This window comes from Notothenia coriiceps, unplaced genomic scaffold (assembly GCF_000735185.1).
Source record: "Notothenia coriiceps isolate Sejong01 unplaced genomic scaffold, NC01 NC01_scaffold00016293, whole genome shotgun sequence".
Taxonomy (NCBI): Eukaryota; Metazoa; Chordata; class Actinopteri; order Perciformes; family Nototheniidae; genus Notothenia; species Notothenia coriiceps.
In genome coordinates, this window is record NW_011348994.1 from 159,647 (window position 1) to 184,824 (window position 25,178).

At 40.7% G+C, this 25,178-nt stretch overlaps 2 protein-coding genes across 2 annotated transcripts in view; one reads left to right on the top strand and one right to left on the bottom strand.

Annotated features, from left to right (window-relative positions):
• Window positions 1-3,692: 3,692 nt before the first annotated feature.
• On the bottom strand, window positions 3,693-7,081 carry LOC104949494 (ectonucleotide pyrophosphatase/phosphodiesterase family member 2). The gene is made up of 5 exons (XM_010775856.1): window positions 6,931-7,081; window positions 5,656-5,795; window positions 5,051-5,186; window positions 4,478-4,555; window positions 3,693-3,829 (listed from the first exon to the last, which is right to left on the bottom strand). The coding sequence occupies exons 1-5, from the start codon at window positions 6,935-6,937 to the stop codon at window positions 3,780-3,782; spliced, it is 411 nt and encodes a 136-aa protein (XP_010774158.1). The 5' UTR covers window positions 6,938-7,081; the 3' UTR covers window positions 3,693-3,779.
• A 2,927-nt stretch (window positions 7,082-10,008) lies between these two features.
• LOC104949499 (ectonucleotide pyrophosphatase/phosphodiesterase family member 2-like) overlaps window positions 10,009-25,178 on the top strand; it is a 23,920-nt gene continuing 8,750 nt past the window's right edge. The window contains exons 1-11 of the mRNA XM_010775862.1: window positions 10,009-10,250; window positions 11,206-11,298; window positions 14,525-14,590; window positions 15,399-15,471; window positions 15,612-15,720; window positions 16,352-16,477; window positions 16,896-16,927; window positions 17,556-17,683; window positions 19,929-20,004; window positions 20,146-20,233; window positions 20,692-20,861. Coding sequence (XP_010774164.1) covers window positions 10,009-10,250; window positions 11,206-11,298; window positions 14,525-14,590; window positions 15,399-15,471; window positions 15,612-15,720; window positions 16,352-16,477; window positions 16,896-16,927; window positions 17,556-17,683; window positions 19,929-20,004; window positions 20,146-20,233; window positions 20,692-20,861 — 1,203 coding nt within the window. The remainder of the gene's footprint in view (window positions 10,251-11,205; window positions 11,299-14,524; window positions 14,591-15,398; window positions 15,472-15,611; window positions 15,721-16,351; window positions 16,478-16,895; window positions 16,928-17,555; window positions 17,684-19,928; window positions 20,005-20,145; window positions 20,234-20,691; window positions 20,862-25,178) is intronic.

A 25,178-nucleotide genomic window follows, 5' to 3' on the forward strand; every position in this document is an offset into this window, starting at 1 on the left:
ATCGTTCCCACAAGATCGCGCGGCCTGAACGCTATCTCTCCCTTACATCAATGTCGCATATATATCAGAAGCAAGCTTGGCAGCATATTTTTAATAAACAGCATTTGCTAAACGGAGGAGCTACAAAAAGCAATGGCAACGTCAAAAGAAAAGCATGGTCTACCAGATAGGAGGTTGACGGACTCCTACATCTCATCAAGTCGCCATATAGAAAATACCCTCGCCTCGTCTCCACAACAACCGCCTACATGCGTTGCTACCAGTGGCGGCCGGCAATATGGGCGCTAGGGCGCGCGCCCCACCCTTCTCCCACATTGAGAGAGAACTTAAAATTAAAAAAATTAAAATAAAGAAAGATTTTTTAAAGATTTTTATTTTTTAATTTATGTTTTTAATGAACAAGCGTAAAATTATATAAATTAAGGATCAGTAAAATTGTAGTCAATCTAACAATAAGAATCTCGTTTAAAATGGTGATTTACGATGTCTAAAGTTACTGATAAGTCCACATGTTTCCTGCCGTTGTAATCATTACCCTCTCTCGTCTGGGCGCTAAAGAGAGGACCTTCAACCAGACGCAGCAAGCAGCCACCTAGCAGCTGACTGTTCTATCTGTAAACTATGGCTCCGAAAATAATTTCAGCCAATCAGCGTCGTCAAATCTGATGATCATCTGGGCGCCATGTCAGCGCCCGATGCAGGGTTATGGCTAGAAAGGACCGTTCTTGTGGGTAAAACCCTTGCGAGAGTTGCGAAGTCACGTGCTGAATGTTTACGTTGACAGGCAGCTTTCAGTTACGATCGTTAACATCAGTGCGGCCACAGCAAATGATGTGAGAAGCTAAACCTATCTATTAATTATGTAAATTACAGGGAGTGGTGATGTAACCTGTGTGTGTGAGTGACTACTGGAGCAAAGGGGTAAACACTGTCTTTTGTTCACGCTCAGGGTTCCCGCGGGGTCTTAAAAAGTCTTAAATTTGAGTAATCTGAATGTATGGCTTAAAAAGGTCTTAAATGACCAAAAAAAATAAGAAAGTCTTTAAATATGATTTAGAAGGTCTTAAAAATAATCGGATTCGAAAGGTACTTCTGTTGTTGGATAGCGTCTAATGGCGCATTCACACTAACAGCTCCGGAGCGCATCGCTTTAAGCGAAAAAATGTGCTTTTGGGGGAAATTGTCCGGCTGCAAAGTAAGCCAGTACGGTACGCCTTTCAGTTTCCCCCAACAATTTTGTATTCGAAATTAAATCAACATGGGAAACCAGTATCCAACTAACTTTGTTTCCCCGGCCGCCTTATTGGAGAACCAAACCCCAGCTAGTAACCTAGCCAACCCAAGCTTCAAGCTTGCGGCAGTCAGAAAACTCATGGTATCTTCGAATCTACCTTACAAATTAAATATGGGGAGAGTGTCGGTTCAACCGTAATTTGGTTTGGAAAACCATCTAATTTAGTGCTTGGGTCTGAAACCAGTGGAGGGGGAACGTGTTTGAAGGCCCACGCAACCATTTGCCAAAAGAAATAAGCGTTTGTTTTTGCTAATGTAGCGTAAGCTAGTCGGAGGCCGTTAGCTAGTGCAGCAGCTTCCCGCACAACACACCGGGGGACCCTCCGGGCGACGTTTGGTCTTACCGTCAACCCCTAAAAGCGGAGGTGCTGTAGACACCTAAATACCGTATCCAGCTAAAAACACCAATCATACAACAGCAACGATGAAATACGTGTAGCCAATTTAATTTAAGGGGTAATTTTCTCAAAATGTTTCCCCGTGTGGGTTTATTCACCATGTACAATAGGCCCATCTAAAATAATTTCCACCAGCCGCGCACTGGTTGCTACCCACAGGTCCCTAAACTGGTAATGGAAAATGCGCGCACGTGCTCGGACGGCAGCGAGGCATCACCGGATGCCTGAGCGAGGACGCTTAGGGACGCTTAAACGGGTCTACCCCGCTGCAGTGGAAATGTGCCATTTATGCGCCGGCATGTATCCGGCCGGCCGGCGACGAAAAAGTATGTTACCTAACAAAAACCCTATGCATTTTATGTTAATTTGGACAATTTATTCATATAGTAATCAACATTAACGTGAGCCCCTTGAGTTGCCTAGAGCAAAATAAGTTACAGCAATATATTTAGTGGAATTTTAATGGTTAACAGATCATGGATGCCAATAACATTTTGACACCAATTTGGCCTACTTGACGCATCGGAAAAAAAAACATGGGCGTAGGAAAGCATCTCAAATGGTGGGTGAGACACGTTTAACAGGGGGTTGTGGGTAGGTGGCGGACCTCAACTCCTCTAGGGGAGGTCCGGGCATGCTCCCCCCGAGAAAGATTTTTTAATTTAAATGCTAGAAGTTTAAATGCATCAATATTGGTGCACTTTGAGAGCACAATGAGGGACTAAATCTATGGCAGTCAAGTAGGGGCTTGGACTGTGAGCCGTAGGGTCCGCCCGTTCAAGTCCGCGCGAAACCAAGACCTACATTTTGAGTGTGGACTTCTACTTGGAGAGGTCCCAGTTCACCTCCTGCCCTGCTGTGGTGCCCCTTGAGCAAGGCACCGGACACCCCCCTTCCCCCCTCACTCCAATTGCTCCTCGGGCGCTGTGCAATAGCTGCCCCACTGCCTCCTAGTACTAGACTCCTGGTACTAGGATGGTTAAAAGCAGAGGAAAACACATTTCACTGTGTGTGGCTGTGTGCTCCGCATGTGTGAACCAATTAAAGAGGGCTTTCAACCCCTCCCAATTCTTCTTCAACACCATATATAAACAGAACTGTAAACAGATTTACTTTTTCTTTCAACATTAATTTGAAGAGCAAGTGGAGGCAAAAAGTGACTGCACCCAAAACAATAAACCCTGCTAGCTAACTAGCCCCTAAACTCAGTAACAGAATTGTGGCCAACACGGTTCATTCCTCCACAGCCGCAGCGACTCTGAGTCAGACCTCCCACTCCTCCTTTTCTATCCTACAGGTACACGGCCGTACAGCCCACTCCCCCTGAACCCTGTTTCCTGCCCAAACCCCCCCCCTCCCCTATGCAAGGCCCCTCCATCTGAACCAGGGCTCGCCTACAATACTGTATACTGTATACACAAACTATACAAAAACGCCATTTACGCTTTGGAGCTTGTTTATCCATCTGTAAGCAACGTGCCAGCTAGGTCTCCTCAGTCACTCACTCCGGATCGTTCACTGCGCCAGTGATGACAAGCAAGCTACGGGCCCTGATGTGTGAAATTGAAACTGATAGATAGAACAAAGGTAGCCTATCAAAAAACGGCCCAAACCCAGCCCAAGGGGCCACACCCACTGGGCTGGGCCTGGGCTGGCTGGGCCGGAACACTTACAAGAATGCGACCGGTAGGATTTAGTAAGCAAAAAAAAAATAAGCGGAGTGGCCGGAATACTTACAAATGTGGGCCCGGTAGGATTTAGGCCCACACACAGCACCGGCCTGCCGGGGAAAACTCCCGGTATTCCTAATGGACCAGTCCGACCCTGCATGAATGTATTGTATTTGCACTTAATAATTTAATGCACTGAGTTGAAAAATCGCCCTTTTAGTTTTGCTATGTCTGTCCCAGAATTTCCCCCCTCTGAGACAAATGTGTAATGAGAGTTTGAATATTGGCTATATAAATAAAAAGTGTAAATTATTGAATTGTTCTCACTCTTTTTATCTTCTCCGCAGAGTCCCCCTGACGCAATCATTATAGTTCGTAGTCAAAAATGGGTCCAATGAGCACATTCACTCCATTTCTCTCAGTGGCATAATCTCTTCACCAGCGCTCTCTGGAAGTAACCCCATATTCCGTAAATGTGCCAGAGGGGGGACAAAGAGACAAAACAGAGGAGCAAAGAACCTGGTGAGGAGAGGATCAATGTATCAGAGAAATCCATCCTGCATGATTCAGCTTGATATAATGCAGGAAAAAACAGAACAAGAGGCGCGTTCACGCCCGCAGTAACTTTTCCACCACTTAGTTCCCGATATAGTTTCCGAAATGTCGCGTTTACACCACAAAAAGAGCCAAAACTAAAATGAGTTCCTGAGAACCTTTTTACCCCCTTTTCCCATCCCTGCTGAGAGGCAGTGACTTTTTGGGAGAAAAAAGGTTCCTATGCTTGATTGCTGGGCGGATTGCAAACCACGCCCCGCCAAACTCCCAAAAGGTTTTGTGAAGCCACCATTTTATTATCCTTGCATTAGCATTATTAGCATTAGCCCAGCGCAGAAACGCAGAGAGACTAACGTATGGCAACACAAAAGAAAAGATGGGAGCGGTGGAGTGATGAGGAGGTGTCAGCGTTCTCATTTGCGTAATCTTGCCTCAAGGAACTTATTCCGGTGTGAACACGATCTGTACTAAGTGCCGGGCACTAAGTATGGCAAAGTACTTGGTGTGAAAGCGGCTAAGGATACTAAAGACAATGGAGACTTTAATCGCTGAGTGACTTACTCTTGAATGCAGGATACATGGGCACAGTGTTGGTGATGAGGACAGCATCATATTTTTTCTCTATGCTTGAAGACAATTCTGCCAATGAGAAAGTTAAACATATTACAAACATGTATAACATATACGGTATACCAAACAAAAAATATTGAGCCATGGTTTAAAATGTATGAATGCATATGAGAAAAATGACGGTGGCCGACAGGTGCAAACGCGCTTCAACGGCCCAAAAGAATACGAAAATATTGCAAGTAAAAAAACTGTGATTGGTTTGTGCAGCGCTTTTTGTAAATGTTTAAGCATTTGTTCTAATGTAAGTGTTTTTGGGCCGTTGTAGCTGGTTTGCCACTGTCAGCCAACATAGAAAAGATATCAAAGTAAGTCGTAATTATTTGTACATTTAATTACAAGACCTTATATTTTGCTCAATGCATTGATAGTGAATAAATGCATGGAGGTAAATGCATGAGAATGTGTCTGATTAAATCAATATTCAGTTTTTTGAAAATGAATAATCTACAAAATATAGTTTTTGTTTAGTTCTTGTGATTTCAGAGTTGCAGCTGGGGGACTCACGGGGGGGGTACAGGAAGCCGTAGGTGATCTGTCTGTCTGCTCTGTAGTTGGTGCACGACTGACTGTAGGTGGGGGGGACTCTGCTGTCAGCGTGCACGCAGTTAAACAGAGCTTCAGGCAGAGGGGACACTTCTACCTGCAATACACACGCACACGCACACAGGCGCACACACACACACACACACAAACACACACACACACACACACACACACACACACACACACACACACACAGTTGATCAAGAGTCTCAGAGCAATCGATGGTGTCAAGTTAGGAAGAAATTACTTTCACATGAATGTAACAGTATGTGATCAATAGCAGTTACTGTGCTAGGATAAGTCATTTAAGAAAATATATTTATTGAATAAAAACAAATAACGAGAGTGGCTCCTGTAGTATCTTAGAAGAGTTGAACATATTGAACTGTCAGGTTATAAAGCTGTAAAGTGTAATGAATAGATCTGTATTCTACCAAAGCAGATGGTTGTAAGTCTGTTAAACATGTTAGAGCCATAAACAACACAAGTTAATCATGTTCAGAAGGTTAATGGTTTGAAGGTAGTTTCCTGCACAGCATGCTGTCTCTGATGGGTTCCTCTTATACCTGTCTGCTGACGCTGTATGACGTCCACAGAGGCATGGACAGGGCCTCGCTGTAGCCGCTGATGTAGTCGCTGTGGTGCAGGATGGAGTATTTGGTTCTGAAGAGGACAGCAGGGCGGCCGTACGGCAGGTTCCTGCTGTCTGGGGGGGGGACACACACACACAGCAGGAGACACAGGGTGTAACACAACACTACCGTTTACAGCTGATTACTAATACCCAGGGACGTGTCATAGAAAGCATTGGATAATGATGCAGGACTACATGCTGGATCATTTGCTGTATTTTACTATTTCAATAAGTAAGCACTTATATACTAACAAAGCACTTATATACTAACAAAGCACTTATATACTAACAAAGGACTTATATACTAACAAAGGACTGGCTTATCTATAGCCAGTTGAGTAGCACTTAAAATGGTTTGGCTCTATGAAACCTGATGTACTTATATGATTCTGTTTTTTCTTCAAGTTTGTCGAATGCACTTATTGTAAGTTGGATAAAAGTGCCAGCTAAATGTAATGTAATGTAATGTAAGTTGACGTATAATTACCATTAGATTTAGTCAAGTCTACATTTAAATTGAACACTTTCCTAGAAAAGTGTGTTGCTAGATGTCGTATTGCAGCGAGGCTCTATTTCAGAGGTGTCCAAACTTTTTTCACTGAGGGCCACATACATACAAATATACGAAGGGCTGGGCCACACACTAGAGATGAGGTTTATTGCCTCATAAGTTAAGTTATAAGTTAGCAAAATCAATCAAATGTAAGTAAATTATGCTTCATACTTGAATATGCTCTAAGGAAAAAAACGGTACATCACAGCTCTCTAGAGGGTTTCATTTACTTTGGTACACAAAGTGGTGTCAGTTCATCCCTCAGACTGCTATAATAAGGGGAAATCTGAAGGGTGTATTTCAAGCTATGGAAATACATTGTTAGAAAATATTTTTAACTCTAATTGACTGAATTTATTTGAAAAGTGGACTTATTAACAAATGAATACTGTTTAATATATTGTACATATATATTTAAGAAGTACAATATAAGACAGGCACAAATTGTATGTGTGGGCTATATTCCATTACACTTTAAGAACTTTCTGAGGGCCAATTCAAAATGGACAACAGGCCGCATTTGGATACCGCTGATCGATCTTCATTTACTGTGAGGATTAGAGTTATTGAACTTGTATTATGAGCTCCTTCCTCCTCCTGTTGTAAGCACAGTTCATGTCATTAGAGTGTCTCAGTAACATCATGAGGACTGACCATCCATAGCTTGCCTCAGTCGCTGGTTTAGCTCCTCCACTTTGTTCTGTAAGAGACAGAGCCACAGATGCTCCAGGTTATAGCCTCGTACAAGGGTCACTTTCAAACCTCTCTGGCCCCTACTTTTTACACGCGACTGCAAAAAGATTGGAGATTGAAACAATCTCTTGCCAGAGATCTACATGGGAATCACAAACACAGCAGAGATACAGCGCCACACTGCAGAGGAGACACAAATCACTTCCTATCCAAAACATTCAGTAAGGACATTTAAAAACACTGATCAGAGAGAGGAGGCTTTCATGTGAAGGATACACTTTGATTAAAAGAGAGTTCTTTCATGAGTGAATGACTTGACCTGAAGGTGACTGACTTCAGCTCGGCAGCAGGAAGCAAAGATGCAACAAGGTTATTAAAGTTTATACAAAAGCTTAATAGCCTAATCACACACACACCCACACCCACACACCACACACACACACACACACACACACACACACACACACACACACACACACACACACACACACACACACACACTATCTATTAAATCAACATGGGTGGTAGGCCCATGCTGATGAATCTTTTTACAGGTCTGCTGTGTAAAAAGACAACTTTAACTTCAAAATCAAAAAAGGAGGGTTAGTTTAAACATTGAGAAAACAAGAAGGAAAAAATAAGGAACAAAGACAGCATCATTAATGAAAGGTTTGGTTGGCATGATTAAGATTCCTTTTAAATGTTTGTATTGTAATTGTGATAGTATTCCTTTAAGGATTAGTTTTGTATCATAAAGATAAAGCAACACTTTCTCAGAATAAAGCAAAACTATGAGTTTAAAAGAAAAAAAAACTGAGTCAAGCAAAATAAAATACATTTCAAAAATAAAACTATAAGTTGCAAACAAATCATTTGTGTAATCACGTAAACTATAAGTATTTTTTCTTTGTTTTAACCATAGACTGGTTTTAACAATTTTTTTTTTTTGTTGCAGTTCTTGTTTCTTCTTTCTCAATGATCAGACTTTTGCTCTCGCTGCAACTTTCTCTTTTGCGCTCCCTCATTTTTTGTTTGAGATTCTGACACAAACCTCCTAGGTGGGCGGGACTTTCAGGGGTGCGTCCCCATTGGCTACTCAGTTTTTGAGTGACAGCCCAGTCCTCCAGCGATTGTACAGTGCAGGCAGCTGCGGTGCTGAGCGTGGACAGAAGACCCCCAGAAGAACCAGCATTTCAATTATTATAATACTACAAGTGAAAATATATGTAAGTATTGATCATGTGTGTTGTTTGTGCTGTACTATACGGTCTGCTTCTTTATTGTGGTAAGTGAGAAGTAAAGCTGTGCTATGAAAGTTAGCTTTTGCTACCTTTAGATCCATAACAATGCAAGCTAAGTAGCCTAACAGTTAGCTACATAGCTAGCAGTGAGTGAGCGTTGACACCGGCGCACTCACTCAAACGGACTCGTGTGCCTGACTCTACCAACATGCTTTCATGACTCTGTTTAGATATGCAAGTATAAGCCATGATAGCTTATTTTATTAACACGCTAATTTGATATGAAAATCAATGGAGGCTGAGTTAACTTTGTAGGAAAACCTACCGTCCATGACTGCCCCTGAGCTGTGTTTTATTTGTTAACTTCATTTTTTTTTTTCATTTCCTAAAACATTTATTTTCCTCTCATATTAACAGTGTGGATCATTGAGACAGCGTGGTGTCCAGAGGTCTTATCCCGTTTTCCCACTTCCTCTGAGGGGACAGCACGGAGGGGGGGGGGGCAAGGCATGAAGAAAGACCTGGGTTGCGTTCGGATAGTTTAAAAATCAGCTCCTAAGTTCTTACCCCCTATCTCCTATTCCTTGACCTCTGAGTGAAACGTCACGCTGTTAAGGGATAGTGGATAGGAGAATTCAAAAAGACTTGGGAGAAGAGACTGCGGTACTTTAGAGAATCCGAATGCACTTTCACTATCCGACGTGTTTATGATGCGCCAGCGGACGTCATTGTGTGCGTCTGCTGGGGAAACTATGGAAACTACAGTTTTCTATACAGCGGACTACAACATGGATGTTTAATAAGAACGACGGATTACTGTAAACTCATCTAGAGACTCTGCACCGTGCTCTGATGCTGTTGCTTTATGCTTTATGAACGTGGACAACAGAGACACATATTCTTCATGACCAAAGTTGGAATTTAAATTAAAAATGAAAGTGAAACTTATGTTCGTCACCCTCTCCCTCCGGTCCACATTAATACAAATGATCCCAATACGTATGATTGTATGAAAAGATCTTAAAATCAATACAAATGTATTTATTATAAACGTTAGTCCTTAACATATGTGTATATCACCATTCAAACATCTTTTAAAAGTTGAACAGACCCCACACAGCTCAGTAAAGACTGTGAAACGTTGACTTTATTTGATAATTTCAGTAAAAACTAACGTTCATATTTCTCTTTTTGATTATAATACTGATGAAAGTTAAAAACAAAGCACTTTGGCAACTTACCACATACGTTTTAAAAAGCTTAATATGCACCGTAACTTTCATGATATAATTTCTCGGTTGTTTCCGTGAACGGCCGAATGTTGTGTCACGGCAAATGTTGCGGCCGCGAGGCAACAATGCCTCGCGGCCGCAACATTTGCCGTGACACAACATTCGGCCGTTCACGGAAACAACCGAGAAATTATATCATGAAAGTTACGGTGCATATTAAGCTTTTNACCACGGAGGAAAGCGGCAGAAAGTCACCTGGAGTTAAAGAGAGCGGGGCTGCGTTGCGTGCATGGCTTCCTTCTGCAGGTATCTGCAGGTAGACGCGCTCTGGCGGCGGTCTCGTTCAGGATCCGAAAATACAATTTAAATATTATTGCACACTTATTCCACTTATTCCTAGTGTGCCACTGGTTACGGTGCCGCTTGCCAATGCTGGCACGCGTGCCAGGGGTTGCCGACCCCTGCTCTAAACCATCTGCTGGTCAACAGCTGCAGAAGGAGAGTTGAGCTCTTCCTGCAAAAGAAAATGAAATAGGTCTTCCTCCAAATAAAAAAAGAGACGCCAGATGTCTTTCTTCTTAAACCTGGAGAGATGGCACAGTCCCCCCAGTCTGGGCAAGATGAGGACCCATGCAATGGATTTCAACACTGACCTCTTAGGAGCAAACCAATCCTCAGCTCAGCCCAGGAGACAAAGCTGCTCTCAACTGCCAGCTTACAGGCGCAGAAAACCAGATGGCATTGGGACTGGCACCAGGGATCGAGGCTGGTTGGAAATATCTAAAGTGCTGCTGGGGAGAGCTGGGAGGTTGGCTTACCACACGCTGCTTTCCCTTAGCACCAGAGGATGTGGATCTTACTGCCTGACACTTTTACACTTCAGTACTGCTGGCATTGCAGATTTTTTAGATCTCCTGTGCCACCAACAACATCCAGGACGTGTGATTATTTAAGGAACCCTCGTTTTCAATTCCCTAACAAGGACTAGAACATTATAGTGTGCAAGCCGCAGGCCACTCTCAGAGAGGGAAAAAGGCATTCTGCCAACTCTGCCTGAAGGTACTGAACCTCAGCTCTTAAGCGAGGGGAAAGTAGTCTGGATGCTCAAAACCTAAAAGGGGACCGCATAGCTCCTGTGGGGTTTTACACTGGGCAATAGTTGCATAGATACAGAGCACACCTTGATCTGAAGCTGGGGAGGGGTGTAACTGTTCAAAAGCTGGGGCCGTGGAACATTTTTGTCGACTGTCCTAACTTTCAACTCTATTTAAGCTTTTAAAAAAGTGGTTTCTGGGCCTTTAATTTAGTCAAGTACAAATATCAGGATGTGCAAATTGAAAAAAACTGTGAAATTGGCTGACTGAGGTTTGGATTTGGTCCACCAACGTTGACATTACATTTGTCTGGTACTAGTAAAGGGGCTTTTCCACATGATTTGATTTGTTGTTTCACAAATTGGACAAACTGAATAGAATATAGCATCAGTGTTTACCTGTGTTTTTCAAAATGCTCTATGGACACCAAGTTCATGGATGGATGGAAATTAGCCTCTAGCTATAATCTGGCATCTCTTCTCTTTTTGAGACAAATGTCATTTTATACATGGTCATTTTTAAATAAAGACATAGTAGTAATAATAATAGATATAATAACAGTTATTGTGAGATTTAGTACTCCATATACTCCCACCGAGAGATATCCTTCTCGGTGTACTGTAGCTACTCCAGCATGACCTTGGTTTTCCTGTGGTCTCTTTCTAACAGAGCGATACAAAATGACACTGTTCTGTTTCTCTCACAGATCTGGATCACCGCGCTCAAACAGGGAGTGAAGGCTGCCACCTTCTTCTGGCCTGTGTGAGTATTCAGTCAGTCGCACATTTTCTTTCTGAATACACTTCCCACACTTGGATGTCCAAAAAGACAATCTTCCACAAAGTGACAGTAAACCTCTTCCTTTTTTCCATTAGTTTTCTACTACTATTTAATCTTATTTCCACTTAGTACATATCACGGATTGGTGGATACTCTGCAATGACTGTTTTTGCTTTTCTGGAAAAGTTGTCTTTGGCATATTTATATTTGTTCAAATGAGTCAGGCATTGTAAACAGGACTTACAGGGAGTCAGATGTTGATGTTTTTTTATACTGAATGCACTGTTTGTTGAAATGTAAATAATTAAATTGTAATGTATTAATATTGGATGCTTTCCAACCATGAGTCATTTCTGCCAAATCTATTATTTTGATATTGTAATTGTAAAAAAACAGAATAATGGAGGGATTGATCATTCTGGCATCATTCATTTGATTATCATTGAAAGATATATTTAAAATGATCATGGTGTGATTCTTAAAGACAATCTGTTCCTTACAAAGATATTTGATCAAGTCTGTAGAATATGATGTGTAGTCCTGATGAGGTTCCACCTGAGCTCATGTGGTATTGTTCTCATTTCCCCAAACACCAAACTAAAAACAAAGAAGGTTGGGTGTAAAGTGCTGTTAAGGCCCCTGCAGATGCATTATGTTTAATTGATAATTCATCAGTGTTAATCATTTGGTGGTGTAAGTTTTTCAGAGGAAGTGATCAGAACATGCCTGTTCATGTTCCTGCTGCGCTAACCCTACAGCCTGTGAACACAACACAGCCCACATTAATCAGCACAGAGCAGGCTTTGATGGAGCAGGGGGGGCACATCTCAGCTGAGGCCTGTTTTTACAGCAATTTGAGCAAATGGGTCTGTTTACACTATGCACGACTCCTGTGAACCAGGGTCATAGACTTGCCACTCTATGGAAGCAGTGTGGTTTACTGCTCTCCTTACACTGGGCACTGACAGAGGAGGGAGAAGAAAGGGAGGAGAGGAGAAGGAGACAGTGCAGAGGACAGAGGGGGAGAGACAGGAGGCCTTTTGACAACACAGTACAGGGTTACAGTGCCACAGTGGGACAGCATGGTGATGGGAGCTGGGAGGTTTGCTAAATGGTTGGCTGACTGGTGGAAGGTCTTTGCTGGGTTCAGCTTTCTGGGGGGTCCCCCTAACCCCAGGGACAGCAGAGATAGAAGCAGGGGTGTAAAGTAACTTAGTACATTTACTCAAGTAGCACACTTGAGTACAATTTTGAGAGACTAGTAATTTACTTGAGTTTTTAAATGTTTTGCTACTTTGTACTTCTATCCCACTACAATTCAGAGGTTAAGATAAGATAAGATATTATAGACCTTTAATGATCCCTGTAGAGAAATGCGGGTGTCGTAGCAGCAACAGAATAAGAAAGAAACAAAGATAGTACACATAGGAAGAACAAGAATAAAAATCGATTAATACATAACACAGATAAAATGACAATAACTCTGAATTATAAACAGGTGAATCTATATACAGATATGTATAAAGGTTAAATATACATGTAAATGTGCTGGTAGCAGTGCGACAAAAGTCTTGTATACATACAGTGCAAATATTATATTAATGTTCAGTCCAGGTTCTTTTTGATTAACCATGTACTTCTACTCCACTACAGTTCAGAGCTAAATGGTGTACTTTCACTCCCCTACATGTATTTCATACCTTTAGTTACTTTACAGATCTGGATGAATGATTTGAAAAGTGTTAAATCAGACTTTAGTTCCACCTGGAGTAAATTCACAAGCTACCCTGCAGTATACAAAGTCATTCAAACTAGCTGCACCTTTACCAGCTTTGAGAACACTTTAATGATCAATCATTATAAAACATATCATATATATTATTCTGAAATGGACCAATCTGCACAATAGGCGCTTTCACACCAAGTACTTTGCCATACTTAGTTCCCAGTACTTAGTTCATCGGAACTCTTTAGTTCCCGGAACTAAACAGCAGATCTCGTTCACACCAGGTTCACACCATGGTGTGAACCATGGTTCACACCATGGTTCACATCGGAATAAGTCCCTGAGGGAAGATTATGCAAATGAAGCCGCTGACGTCACTTCTTCTTCTTCTGCTTTGGGTTTACTGGCAGGCCGCAAACAACTTCACGGCGTATACTGCCACCCGAAGTCCCCGGCCGGAAGTCCCCGGAAGTTGCCTTCCGAGTAAATCGCCAGAACGCCGACACCTCCTCATCTCCACCGCTCCCATGTTTTTTTTTGTGTTGCCACAAGTTATTCTCTCTCTGTTGGTGCGCGGGGCTAATGCTAATAATGCTAATGCCAGCAAATACAACGGCGGCTTCACAAAACTTTTATGGTTTTACGGGGCGTGGTTTGCAATTCGCTCAGCCAATCAGAAATTGGAACTTTTTTCTCCCCAGGAAAGTACCACCTCTCTAGCAGGCACTAAAAAAGGGCGAAAAGTTTTCATGAACTAAGTTCTCTTTTTGGTCTGAACGCAAAATCCAAGGAACTATCGGAACTAAACGGGAAAAGTACGGGGAAAAGTAGTCCGGTGTGAAAGCGCCTAATTGACTACTTTTACTTTTGGCACTTTAAGTATATTTTGATGCTAATACTTTTGTACTTTTACTTGAGTAACATTTTGAATACAATATTTCTACACTTTAGTATTTCTACTTCTGAGGTAGAAGATCTGAGTACTTCTTCCAACTCTGGATAGAAGTGAATAAGGAAAGTAGAGTTTTTCAAACAGACAATGGGGGGAGTGTGTGAACATGGAGAGAAGAGGATCAAAAAGGAGGGAGAGCTTCTGTCAGTCCTCCTTAGTACTCCATGCTGCCCCCCCTCCCCCTCCACCCTACTGCCTCATGCATCAAGCCCCACTCAGGGCCTGCATCCTGGGCTTGATGTCTGACAGCTGTGGCCTGTGTGACAGCCAGCTGCTGGGTTGGTGGCCTCGTCACCACACAGCCAGCATTTGACTTTGAGACACTTTAAACAGTGAGAGGGTTCTACTCTACAACCCCTGCTTAATGAAGCTCTTTGTGAGGAGAAGGAACAGTTTGATGTTAATGATGGATAAAGACAGCACCACAGTATACTGCTCTAACTCTGTCTGTGGCTTGTTTGTCACTTGCCGCTATGGATTTCTTCAAATGTTAACCATGTGACCCTTCCCTGTGTGTCTTTATGCTCCAGGTCCATCCCGTTGGAGAGGCGGATTCTGACCATGCTACAGTGGCTCCACCTCCCTGAAGGCGAGAGGTGAAATCCTTTCTCACGTTTGTCTGTCTCACACTCTAGTTTCCATCGTAGCCACACTAAAGTAAGAGTATATTTCACTATATCCCATCAGCTGTTTCACATCCTGTAATGAAATCAAGTATCACAACTGGATGTTCAGAAAGGAAATGTACATTTGCGAGTGAGTGTGTTTCAGTCAGAAACATGGACCTTTGCTCCATGTCGTCCCCTCTCACTCCCCCTTTCAATATAATGAATACAAAAAGCAAATTCATCTTATGAGATCAGAAGTATTAGCAGCAAGGTACTTAAAGTATCAAACTAAAATAAATTGTTCTGCAGTGAATAATTATTACTGAGACATCAGTGTGTGCATTGCATTTATTGTTGTATCAAATGTAGATTTGAAACGTTTTAACATCTTACAGTCAGCAACTCAAAAAAACATTTATTTTAAACAAATGTGTATATATATTTTAAATTATTCTCTTTTTTGTAAAATGTTGGATGAGTTGAAGTCTTTAAGCTTTAGACTGTGATTTAAATGGGGAAAGCTCTGTCAACTCAGAGACGTCTGAAATGGATCATATCATTCTTTGTTAAATTTAATGTAAAATCTGAATAAATAAGTAGTAAACATTACTGTCAAGTTCATGTTTAAAGTACTATCAAATAACAATAATCAGGTAAGGTCATTCAGTGCAGTACTTGAGTAAATGGACTAGATTTCCACCACTTCAAAACACCGTGAAGCAGCTGTTTCCGAAAAGCATTTAATGTTGATAAGTGTAGCTCAACTCTTTTCCAATGTGATGTGATGTTGTTCCAGCCCCTACGTGTACGCCATGCACTCTGAACAGCCGGACACATACGGACACAAAGTGGGGCCCATGAGCGCCGAGGTGAGCACCTGTGTGCGTGTGGACTGGGATGTGTCTTTTTACATGGAAAGCACATAAAGATACTCACACACCCATATAGTTTCTCTCTCTGTGTGCATCGTGTGGCATCACATCACACACACTCACTTCCTGTGTTTCAGCTGAACAGCCCTCTGAGACTGATTGACAGGATTGTTGGCCAACTGATGGACGGACTGAAACAGATGAAATTGCACCGCTGTGTCAACATCATCCTGGTGGGGGACCATGGTGGGACACACACACACACACACACACACACACACACACACACACACACACACACACACACACACACACACACACACACACACACACACACACACACCCCAACAAAGACACTTACTAACAGACTTCACTTCAGTATTTATTTTTATGCTACTTTAACCCTGTTCTACATTTCTATATTTAATAGGGAAATATCATACTTTTTACTCTAACACATGTATTTAACAATCAAAGCTACCAGCTACTTTTACATATAAAAACACATGATTTTTATATATGATATGATGCAATACATTACTTATAACAAAACCAGTATTTTAAAAGGTAGCTAACATTGCAAACATTGGCAAACAACAACATTGATTTGCACTTCCATGTATCTGTAAGCAAAAACAACAACAACAGAATAATATAATATTGTAAAATATAATAATAATAGTCTGAAAAGAGTCATTGTGCATAGTGAGTATTTTTGATACTTAAGGTACATTTAGCTTCTGTACCTCTGCTTAAGTAACATTTTGACTTCAGGACATCTTGTACTGGAGTATTTTAAGACAAAGTGTGTGTGTGTGTGTGTGTGTGTGTGTGTGTGTGTGTGTGTGTGTGTGTGTGTGTGTGTGTGTGTTCTCAGGTATGGAAGAGGCCCACTGTGATCGCACCGAGTTCCTCAGTAACTACCTGAGCAACGCTGATGACATCATCCTTATCCCTGGGTCTCTGGGCAGAATACGCTCCAGATTCCCCAACAACCCTAAATGTTAGAGAAGTGACAGCTCATACTCCTCTTTCTTCTTTCTCCTTTTATTGTTTCTTTTGGTTTTCTTTATTCTGTTCACTCAACATGGACAACATCAGCTAATGATTGATTGTGCTGAGCTCGTTGTTACAGAGCTTTTTGTCTGTTAGATCTTCATCACCATAAATAACACGAGGCTGTGATGTAATTATGGCAGCATCCACAGAACTTACAGCAGCTACCAGTGGAAACATTGGCTGTATCATTTATTTTCTAAATTTATATTTAGTAAGATGTCTTTGTTTATTTGTCCTACTTCTTCTCATTGGTAACATTATCTTGCTTTGTTTTACTTTAAAATGGAGGATTAATGCTTTAATTAAGTTATTTATTTATTGATTATTTATTTTCACTGCTCTGTTCATTGTTATCTTTTCAGATGATGCCAAGGCTGTTGTTGCAAATCTAACAGTAAGTATAAGGATTGCATGACAAATATGAGAGTACAGAGTCAACTGTGTGATGAGTATTGATGACAACATTTGTTAAGTTTGATGAGAAGAAATGTTTTACTATTGTAGCAAAGAAATATGGATCAGGTGATAACGGCTGGTCAGAATCAGAATCAGACTTCCTTTATTCTTCCCACAGAGGGGACATTCACATTATTGCAACAAAAGTAAGATAGAGACAAACAATAAAACACTATTGGATGAAGGGCATGCACATAATATTAGAAATACAAATTAAAAGTGTTTGCAATTTATTAAGTAAACATTCGTAATAAAAAAGTTCACAATTTACAAAGTAAACATTCGGGTAGAAAGTGGCAGCAGCAGTTTTTACCCGAAAAAAATGAAGTGATACATGTAGGATGTCGTCCGGTAGAAGCTAGATAACAGAAGTAAGATTATATATTGCACATAGTTACTTACAGATTCTTGTTACAGTATTACCATTTTCAAAATAAGAATTATAATAATAATTTGAACTCGGAACATATTGCACACACAGTAAGTGTTATTGCACAACAGTGGCGTCGTAGTCTTTGTTTGTTTCTTCTTGCACTTTGGTCACCTGTGTGATGGCTTTGTTCCAGTGTAAGAGAGCAGACCAGCACTTTAAGGCGTACTTGAAGCAGCACCTGCCCAAGAGACTGCACTACGCCAACAACAGACGCATAGAGGACATCCACCTGCTGGTGGAGAGGAAGTGGCACGTTGCCAGGTACAGTACAACCACTGCAACAGGAAGTACAAATAACGTCAACAAAATTGGACAGGAGCAGTAATGAGTCCTAAAAGTCGGAAATGAGTCAGCATTTGAACATTTCCCGTTCCCCTGTCCCAAATACAATTGTTTTTTGAATGGCCAATTGAAAAGAAAAATACGTTTTGTTCTACGACATAAAATACGTCAATAAAAACCACACTGGTGAATGTTGAAGCTGCTATGTGTCATAAAAAAAGTTGCTAATAAGTGACTAAATGAGATGACTAAACGTCGCCAAACACTGCCTTTAGCTTAGCGCTGGTGAAGTGCAGCCATGAAAGTGTGATGTTGTTCGTTTGTAGCCTAGCATTAGCTTTTTGATTCTGCTGATTGCATTTACGCTTCAACTATTATAAAAGTTTCGATATGTGGAGATTATCCTGCTGAACAAAACGTATCATAAACGTGTGTTTGCCATCATGCTATGCCATTTTGCTATCATTTTCGGAACTATTCCAAAATCCAATTGGGTCCCGTTGTTTTTTTGTCAAGTGATCCATGTCTCCCCCGTCCCCCATAATTCTTAAAATGTTTAGATGATCAGGGTTCTCCTGTAGAAGTGACTAATTGACTCAAATGTTTGGCTGCTTTTAGTAGCAGGAAGTGATGTGGCTGCCCACCTATCATCTGAGTTTTTTACTGCACATCTTGCTTTACTTAAAAGATACATTTGATGATGGGCTGCTAATAACACCATTAACATATGAAGTGCTAATATTTTTTTACATGTTCTGTTATGGGCCACACTCGTGTGAAAACCATAGATATTTTCTTGAAATGCATCTGCTGAAGGGGACTTTGATGTTGAGAGATGAAAAGTGTGACCGCAGTGATTCAGTGACAAAGTAAACCATGAGGTCATCTGCACTGAAAAGTGAAAACAAACCTCGGCTTACAACGCACACACACACACACACACACACACACACACACACACACACACACACACACACACACACACACACACACACACACACACACACACACACACACACACACATATAAATGCTAAATGAAAGAGACCTTTGAGGTCTCTCTGCAGCTCAGATAGACGGACGGACTAATAGTTGGCACCGGAGCTTTGAGCGGAATATTGAAACACACACACACACACACACACACACCCACCACACCCACGCACACCCACACACACACACACACACACACACACACACACACACACACACACACACACACACACACAGCATAAATCCTCAACCACTACCTGTTCACACGAAATGAAACACTGAGTTTGTCTTATTTTCCTGTCAGCTAGTCATTTACATTTTTCACATGCTTGTGGCTTCATACCCGACATTGCCCCCCCGCCACACACATACTCACACACACACACACACACACACACACACACACACACACACACACACACACACACACACACACACACACACACACACACACACACACACACACACACACACACACACACACACACACTAGTCAGTCGTTTTTAAAAGACACTTAGCACGAAGTGGCCTTTTTTCAGGACTGAGGCTGGGGGTTGTTAAGGAGTGCTTTTCCTGGGAAGAGGGCTTAAGTAGCTGAATAATAAAAACATACTGAAGTTAAACTTGAACCTTTCTAAAACGTCTAGTGATTGGAAACCTTTGAGGTGAAACCCTTCATGATTTATTTGACTTTTATGCAATGTTCACCTCCTGCCCTGCCCTGCGGTTTCATCCCTCCCATTCTATTCTATCTACCAGCATGAAAGAAAAAAAATAACACCATGTTGTTTTTCAAGGAAGCACTAATCCTGAACAGTTTTTCATAGATTTTCAAAAGTCTAGCTCGAAACATCTCTTTACTAATTCCCTTATTTGAACACAGCTTGCCATGAATTGGTGTGTAGGATTTTCAGAATCGCGAAGAGAAATTTAAAATAAAAAAAATTGCTTGTTTAGCTTGGTCAACACGTCGAAGTGCAAAATAGTGAAACCCAGAGTGTTGATCCTCCTGAGGAGCAGATACATGAATGTTCTGTAAAAAGCACTTTCTATGGTTGCAAAAAACCTAGAAAGTGTATGGATGCTGGAAGTGTGGATTTTTGCCATATTTAAATGACATAGCTTATGTTGCTACTTTGATATTTTTAAATATATGATACTTCATTCCATATTTGTTAAATCCAACTAACAACAATGTGCGCCAATACAATAATTCCTATTCTTCAATACAGGAAGGTCCCTGAGGGGAAGAGGCACTGCGGCTTCGCTGGTGACCATGGATACGACAATAAGATCAACAGCATGCAGGTACTCTCATAATCTATATTGTCCTGTAACACTGATTATACCTCCATTGTATGAACTATTCCACTGATTTAATAGGCCAAATAATTAGGCCTTCATTCTGAAACATTAACGTTGTTGTAACAAATCCATTTTCATTTTCAGACTATTTTCTTGGGGTATGGACCTACATTTAAATTCAAAACTAAAGTCCCAGCCTTCGAAAACATTGAGCTTTATAACGTCATGTGTGGTAAGACATATTTTTGCGTCCCTGTGTGCTTTGTTCTGAGTGTTTGATTCCAGATATCTTGGACCGTAATGTCTGTTTCTCTGTCTCTGGGAGCTGGCACAGACAACACAGACTGCTGCAACCTTGTGCAATGAACCTGCAATGATAGACACTTTTTTTGCAACACTGTGCAATAATCACAAAAACATATGTTACATCTGTTACTTTTGTCACTTAGTTATGTTTTGCTGCTACTCATTTTCAGCCATGGATATGTAATTGTTTGTCTTTATTTTGTATACTATTACTTATGTGTGCTTTTATTCTTTATAATTAATAAGTTAGCCTACTCTTCATTATTGTCGCCTTTTTACCTGCTATACTCCTTTTGCTGTAACACTGTAAAGATCCCCCGCTGCAGGACTAATAAAGGAATTGTGATTCTGATTCTGCGGTGAAACTGGCTCTCCCACTCTCAGATCTTCTGGGTCTGAAACCAGCTCCTAACAATGGAACCCATGGCAGTATGAACCACCTGCTGAGGAGCCCCCCCCACAGAGCCACCATGCCCGAGGAGGTGTCCAGACCATTGTCCTCGGCCCTGGCCCCGGCAGGGACAGACGACCTGGGCTGCAGCTGCGACGACAAGGTCAGCACCATGACTCAGCATTACAGCGATATAGACTTCAGACACTGATGACATAATGAAGACACAATGATCCTGTTGATTTGCCGTAGTACTCCATGCTTACATGTTGCTCCAGTTTGGGTGAAAGCATGTTAATCATCTTCAATAGTTCAATAAGTTATGATTTAGTAATATTGTATCTGTAAAGAATACTGGTAGTAAATACCATGCACTCCGAGGATAATTCTAGTTCATTACAACTTGGATCTAATTAAAAATGTTGTCTAACTGCTCAGTTTTAAGATTGCTTTGACATTGCTAAAATGAAGTCTGATAGTACAAGAAACACTCAAGAAAATGCTTTAGTGGGTAAAATGTTGGCGAAATTACAAAGAAAGGAAAGATTTATTAAAATAAATGTAATAAAACTTAATACTTGGATAAAAGAGTAAAGGTAAAGTTTTTGCTTATAGTTTTAACCTGTTAAGCCCCGCCCGTGGGGGCAAAACACAACATCTTGCAAGAAACAGCGTCTGAGGGCTTCTTAACATTTAACAAACTATGAATGTGCCATATCCACTTAACGGGAAGAAACTCAGCTAACTGACGATATGATTTTTTTTTTTAGCCAAACGAAACACAAGTCTAACGCCGAGCCTCTGAATCAGCCCTGAGCGAAAAAATGCTAACGAACTTAGCACATAACTCACGGTAGAAACACTCCACCACTTATCGGATCTGCACAAACAAGACATCAGCTAGCAAGCTGAGATTCCACAGATACCAGAAATATAAGTATCATCACTGCGATCAAAACTTGCGGCATGGGATACAAACCCAGACATCACACAACGTAGCTTTACGGAGCAAACACGCGAATAGTCTTACCTTTGCTGTTGTTCTGATCAAAAGTTGTGTTCGATGGCATCAAAAGGATAAAAACGCTGCTGAAGGTTAATCCAATGGTTAATCCAATGTGTCTGTGTCACTTTGAAATTATTACTGATGATCCATCTTGATATTTACTAGTTTGAGCCAAGGTTTCAGTTTTCAGTTTTCAGAGCGTAACATAGCTTTGGACTGCGTGCGCGTCACTCTCACAACCCCAATGGAAACGTGTGTGTGTATGTGGAACTTCCCCTTCGATTTTATTGGCTCTAACGGTTCAAAAGAGATGTCAATCACCAAAATCGACCAATGGGTTCCAGAGAAACGGCAAATCCACCCAAATTACCCCAAAGGTGTTTTCTTTTGTTGCTAAACTTCTCTAAAAAGATACAATTTCACTTGTTTTGCATCAATCTTGATACAGGGTACTTATTATATGTTATAGTTTGGATTCCTAAAGCTTTTACTCTACTATCCCATCATTCAAGGGTGTTTTTCACTATAAGTAATGTTTTTTTTGTGGACGGACACTATAATTACTATGTTCAATCTGAATTTACTTTAAAATAACAACATTCTATATTGATTCTGACTCTTCTACATCCAACTCACAGGTTTATCATTGCTTTGAGAAAAAAGATAATTAATTTAACCCTTTTAGAAGGGAAGATATGGTCATTTGTTCTGGCAATGTCATTTTCGAACCTGAGACCTGAGAAACAGGCTCAGGGCTTAACAGGTTAAAGACAGCGTGACAACAGCAGAGCCTTTAAACCTTACCCCCGAGCATCAGTTCTTATATTTCAGGGACTGCTGTCCGTTTTTTAACAGCAGAGGTGGGCGATGAGTGTAGGGTAAATATTACAAAGCACATGAGGTGGATATGATTTGATTCACTAGCAGTATAACCCTACGGTGTCTGATTAAGGACAGTTTCTCTGATAGACAGTGAGTCCTCTCAGTGAGGACAGTGTGAGGAAGGTTCTGTTGAGTATAAACTGTTGGCATGGAGCACTGGAGCTGATACACAGATCATTTTGGTATTTATGAATGTTTGCATCCATTTCTGGAAAGTTGGCCTCTAAACCAATCTCCAAAAATTATACTGTAATGCGTAATACTTTAATGTGATCATAACGATGATGCATCTTTTGGGTCCGTGTAACAAAGCAGTTTATCTGTCATAAGGTTTGGTTGGATGCCCAAAAGGACAACAGAATATCTCTGCAACACACATTCAGCAATTCATTAATTCCCTTACAGTGTATAGGCTAATAATGATAGTCAGCGTGTTCTCACAGTGTTTCCTGTAGCTCAGCAGCTACAGGCTCTCCCTCCTCTGTGATCACAGTCACAGAAGAATTACATGGCTGTTCATTCCTTCCCCAAGGCCACATTAGACCCTCACAAAGTTCAACGGTGTGATTAACCTGACTGATGCTGGCCAGAGGTCAAACACTCTGACAGCTGTCTCAACACACACTACTCAGCTTTCCTCCAGCAGTATCAGTAACATGGTTTTCATGTATGCATTTTATTTTAAGATAAGATAAGATATACTTTATTGATTCAAATTTGGGATTTTTTTTTCCGAAAACACACAATACATTCATTGTACCAGATCTGAAGTTCCTAGATTAGAAACATTGATATTCTTTAATACTTTTGATATTGCAGTCTGGATGACTCTGATGGACTCATCAGACAAACATGAGGGTCATTGTTCTTGAGTTCATGAAGTTAAACAATGCTTCGATTGAGGATATAAACTGTTTCAAACATTCCTCCTGTAGACAAGATGAGAGTGTGTCTGTGGTGTCTGAGGCACTTTGAACTCAGATTGTGTACAATGAATGCATTGTGCCTTGCAGCCTTAAATATGGTATTAGTTTTGTTTCATAAAGATAAAGCAACACTTTCTCAGAATAAAGCAAAACTGTTTAAAAGAAAAAAAAACTCAAGCAAAATAAAATAAATTTCATAGATAAAACTAAAAGTTGCAAACAAATTATACAAAGTCTTTTTTCTTTGTTTTAACATAGGTTTTTGTTTGCAGTTCTTGTTTCTTCTTTCTCAATGATCAGACTTTTGCTCTCGCTGCAGCTCTTCTCGTTTGCGCTCCCTAATTTTTTGTTTTCGATTTTGACACAAACATCCCAGGCGGGCGGGACTTTCAGGGGTGTGTCCCCATTGGCTACTCCGTTTTTGAGTGACAGCCCACTACACCACAGATCATACAGTGCAACTCATGCAGCAAACTCCGGAGTCCACTCGGCCACGTTACTTGTCGGTGTCTCCTGGGGAGTTTTCATGAACATATCGGACTTCTCTTATGGATTGCTGTGCATTATACTTGTGTTGTGTAGTTTATACTTTATTCAAACTTTAAATATTTTAATACCTGAACACACTGCTGCTGTTAAATAATTTCCCAATTTGGGATTGATAAAGTGTCTGTCTGTCTGTCTGTCTATCTATTTCATAGATAAAAAAAAACACATCTATGTATTTTCAAGCTAAAGGTGATACACACTATAAACTGTATACTATTATTTTTCAAAGACAAACAATTAAAGACTGCTTTAATTTAACAAATTCTACAATATAAAAGTGGCAGATTTGCTTTATTAAACAGACCAGACCTAGGCTGCATACCAACACAATTGAACAATGCTCACATCTTTCCACTATGTTGTCTGAAGAGCTGATAGCATTCAATACCACAAGGATAAAAACTGTGTTTCTCTATTCTATATCCTGGAGAAAATGATTAATACAATTAGATGACAAATCTCGAATACTATTCCTAGCCTGAGGATAGAATAATCAACAGTATTTGAATGAATCCTAATATTTTCATGTAGAATAAAGAAAAGCAGTGAGTATTCACAATTATCTTTATGGAATTGGAACCCAAAGAGAAGCTCAAAGAAAGTTTTAAATAAAGGACAGAAAACAAAAAGGGGATAATCATTTGAAAAGTCTCTTAAATCGTATATGTATAAGACATTTGTTCAAATAACCAATACGATTAACAATGAGACACAAACTCAAGCGTTTGATGGCAGAGACACCAAACTCATGCATAGATTGATCACACCGACTGATGGCTGCACTTCCTAATACTGTATTAGGCTAGCATCTGAAGACTATCACAATTACCATATCAAATTCAGTTGCGTTCGTCTATATATCTATGAGACATTCTAAATACACATCAAACTGAGTGGTCAGCCTGAGACGACAAGCATATTCATGCTCGCTCACAACGGTGACATGATACACACTACTCAGCTGTTTGACATGAGACATACTCCACTGTTGACATGAAGCGACTATAAAAAGACGTCATACTTTTGATAATGAGACACACACTCAACTGTTTCGACATGAGAGACGATAACACATGAGACTCTAGACATGAGATCAGCTACACTCAAATATGCCTGA

What these genes read in the sequence shown, in the direction of transcription:
- LOC104949494 (XM_010775856.1), bottom strand. An exon ending in CGGCTTCCTGTACCCCCCCC is followed by an intron (nt 4,556 to 5,050) that starts GTGAGTCCCCCA and finishes TCTCATTGGCAG; the next exon opens with AATTGTCTTCAAGCATAGAG. An exon ending in CATGTATCCTGCATTCAAGA is followed by an intron (nt 3,830 to 4,477) that starts GTAAGTCACTCA and finishes GGCACATTTACG; the next exon opens with GAATATGGGGTTACTTCCAG.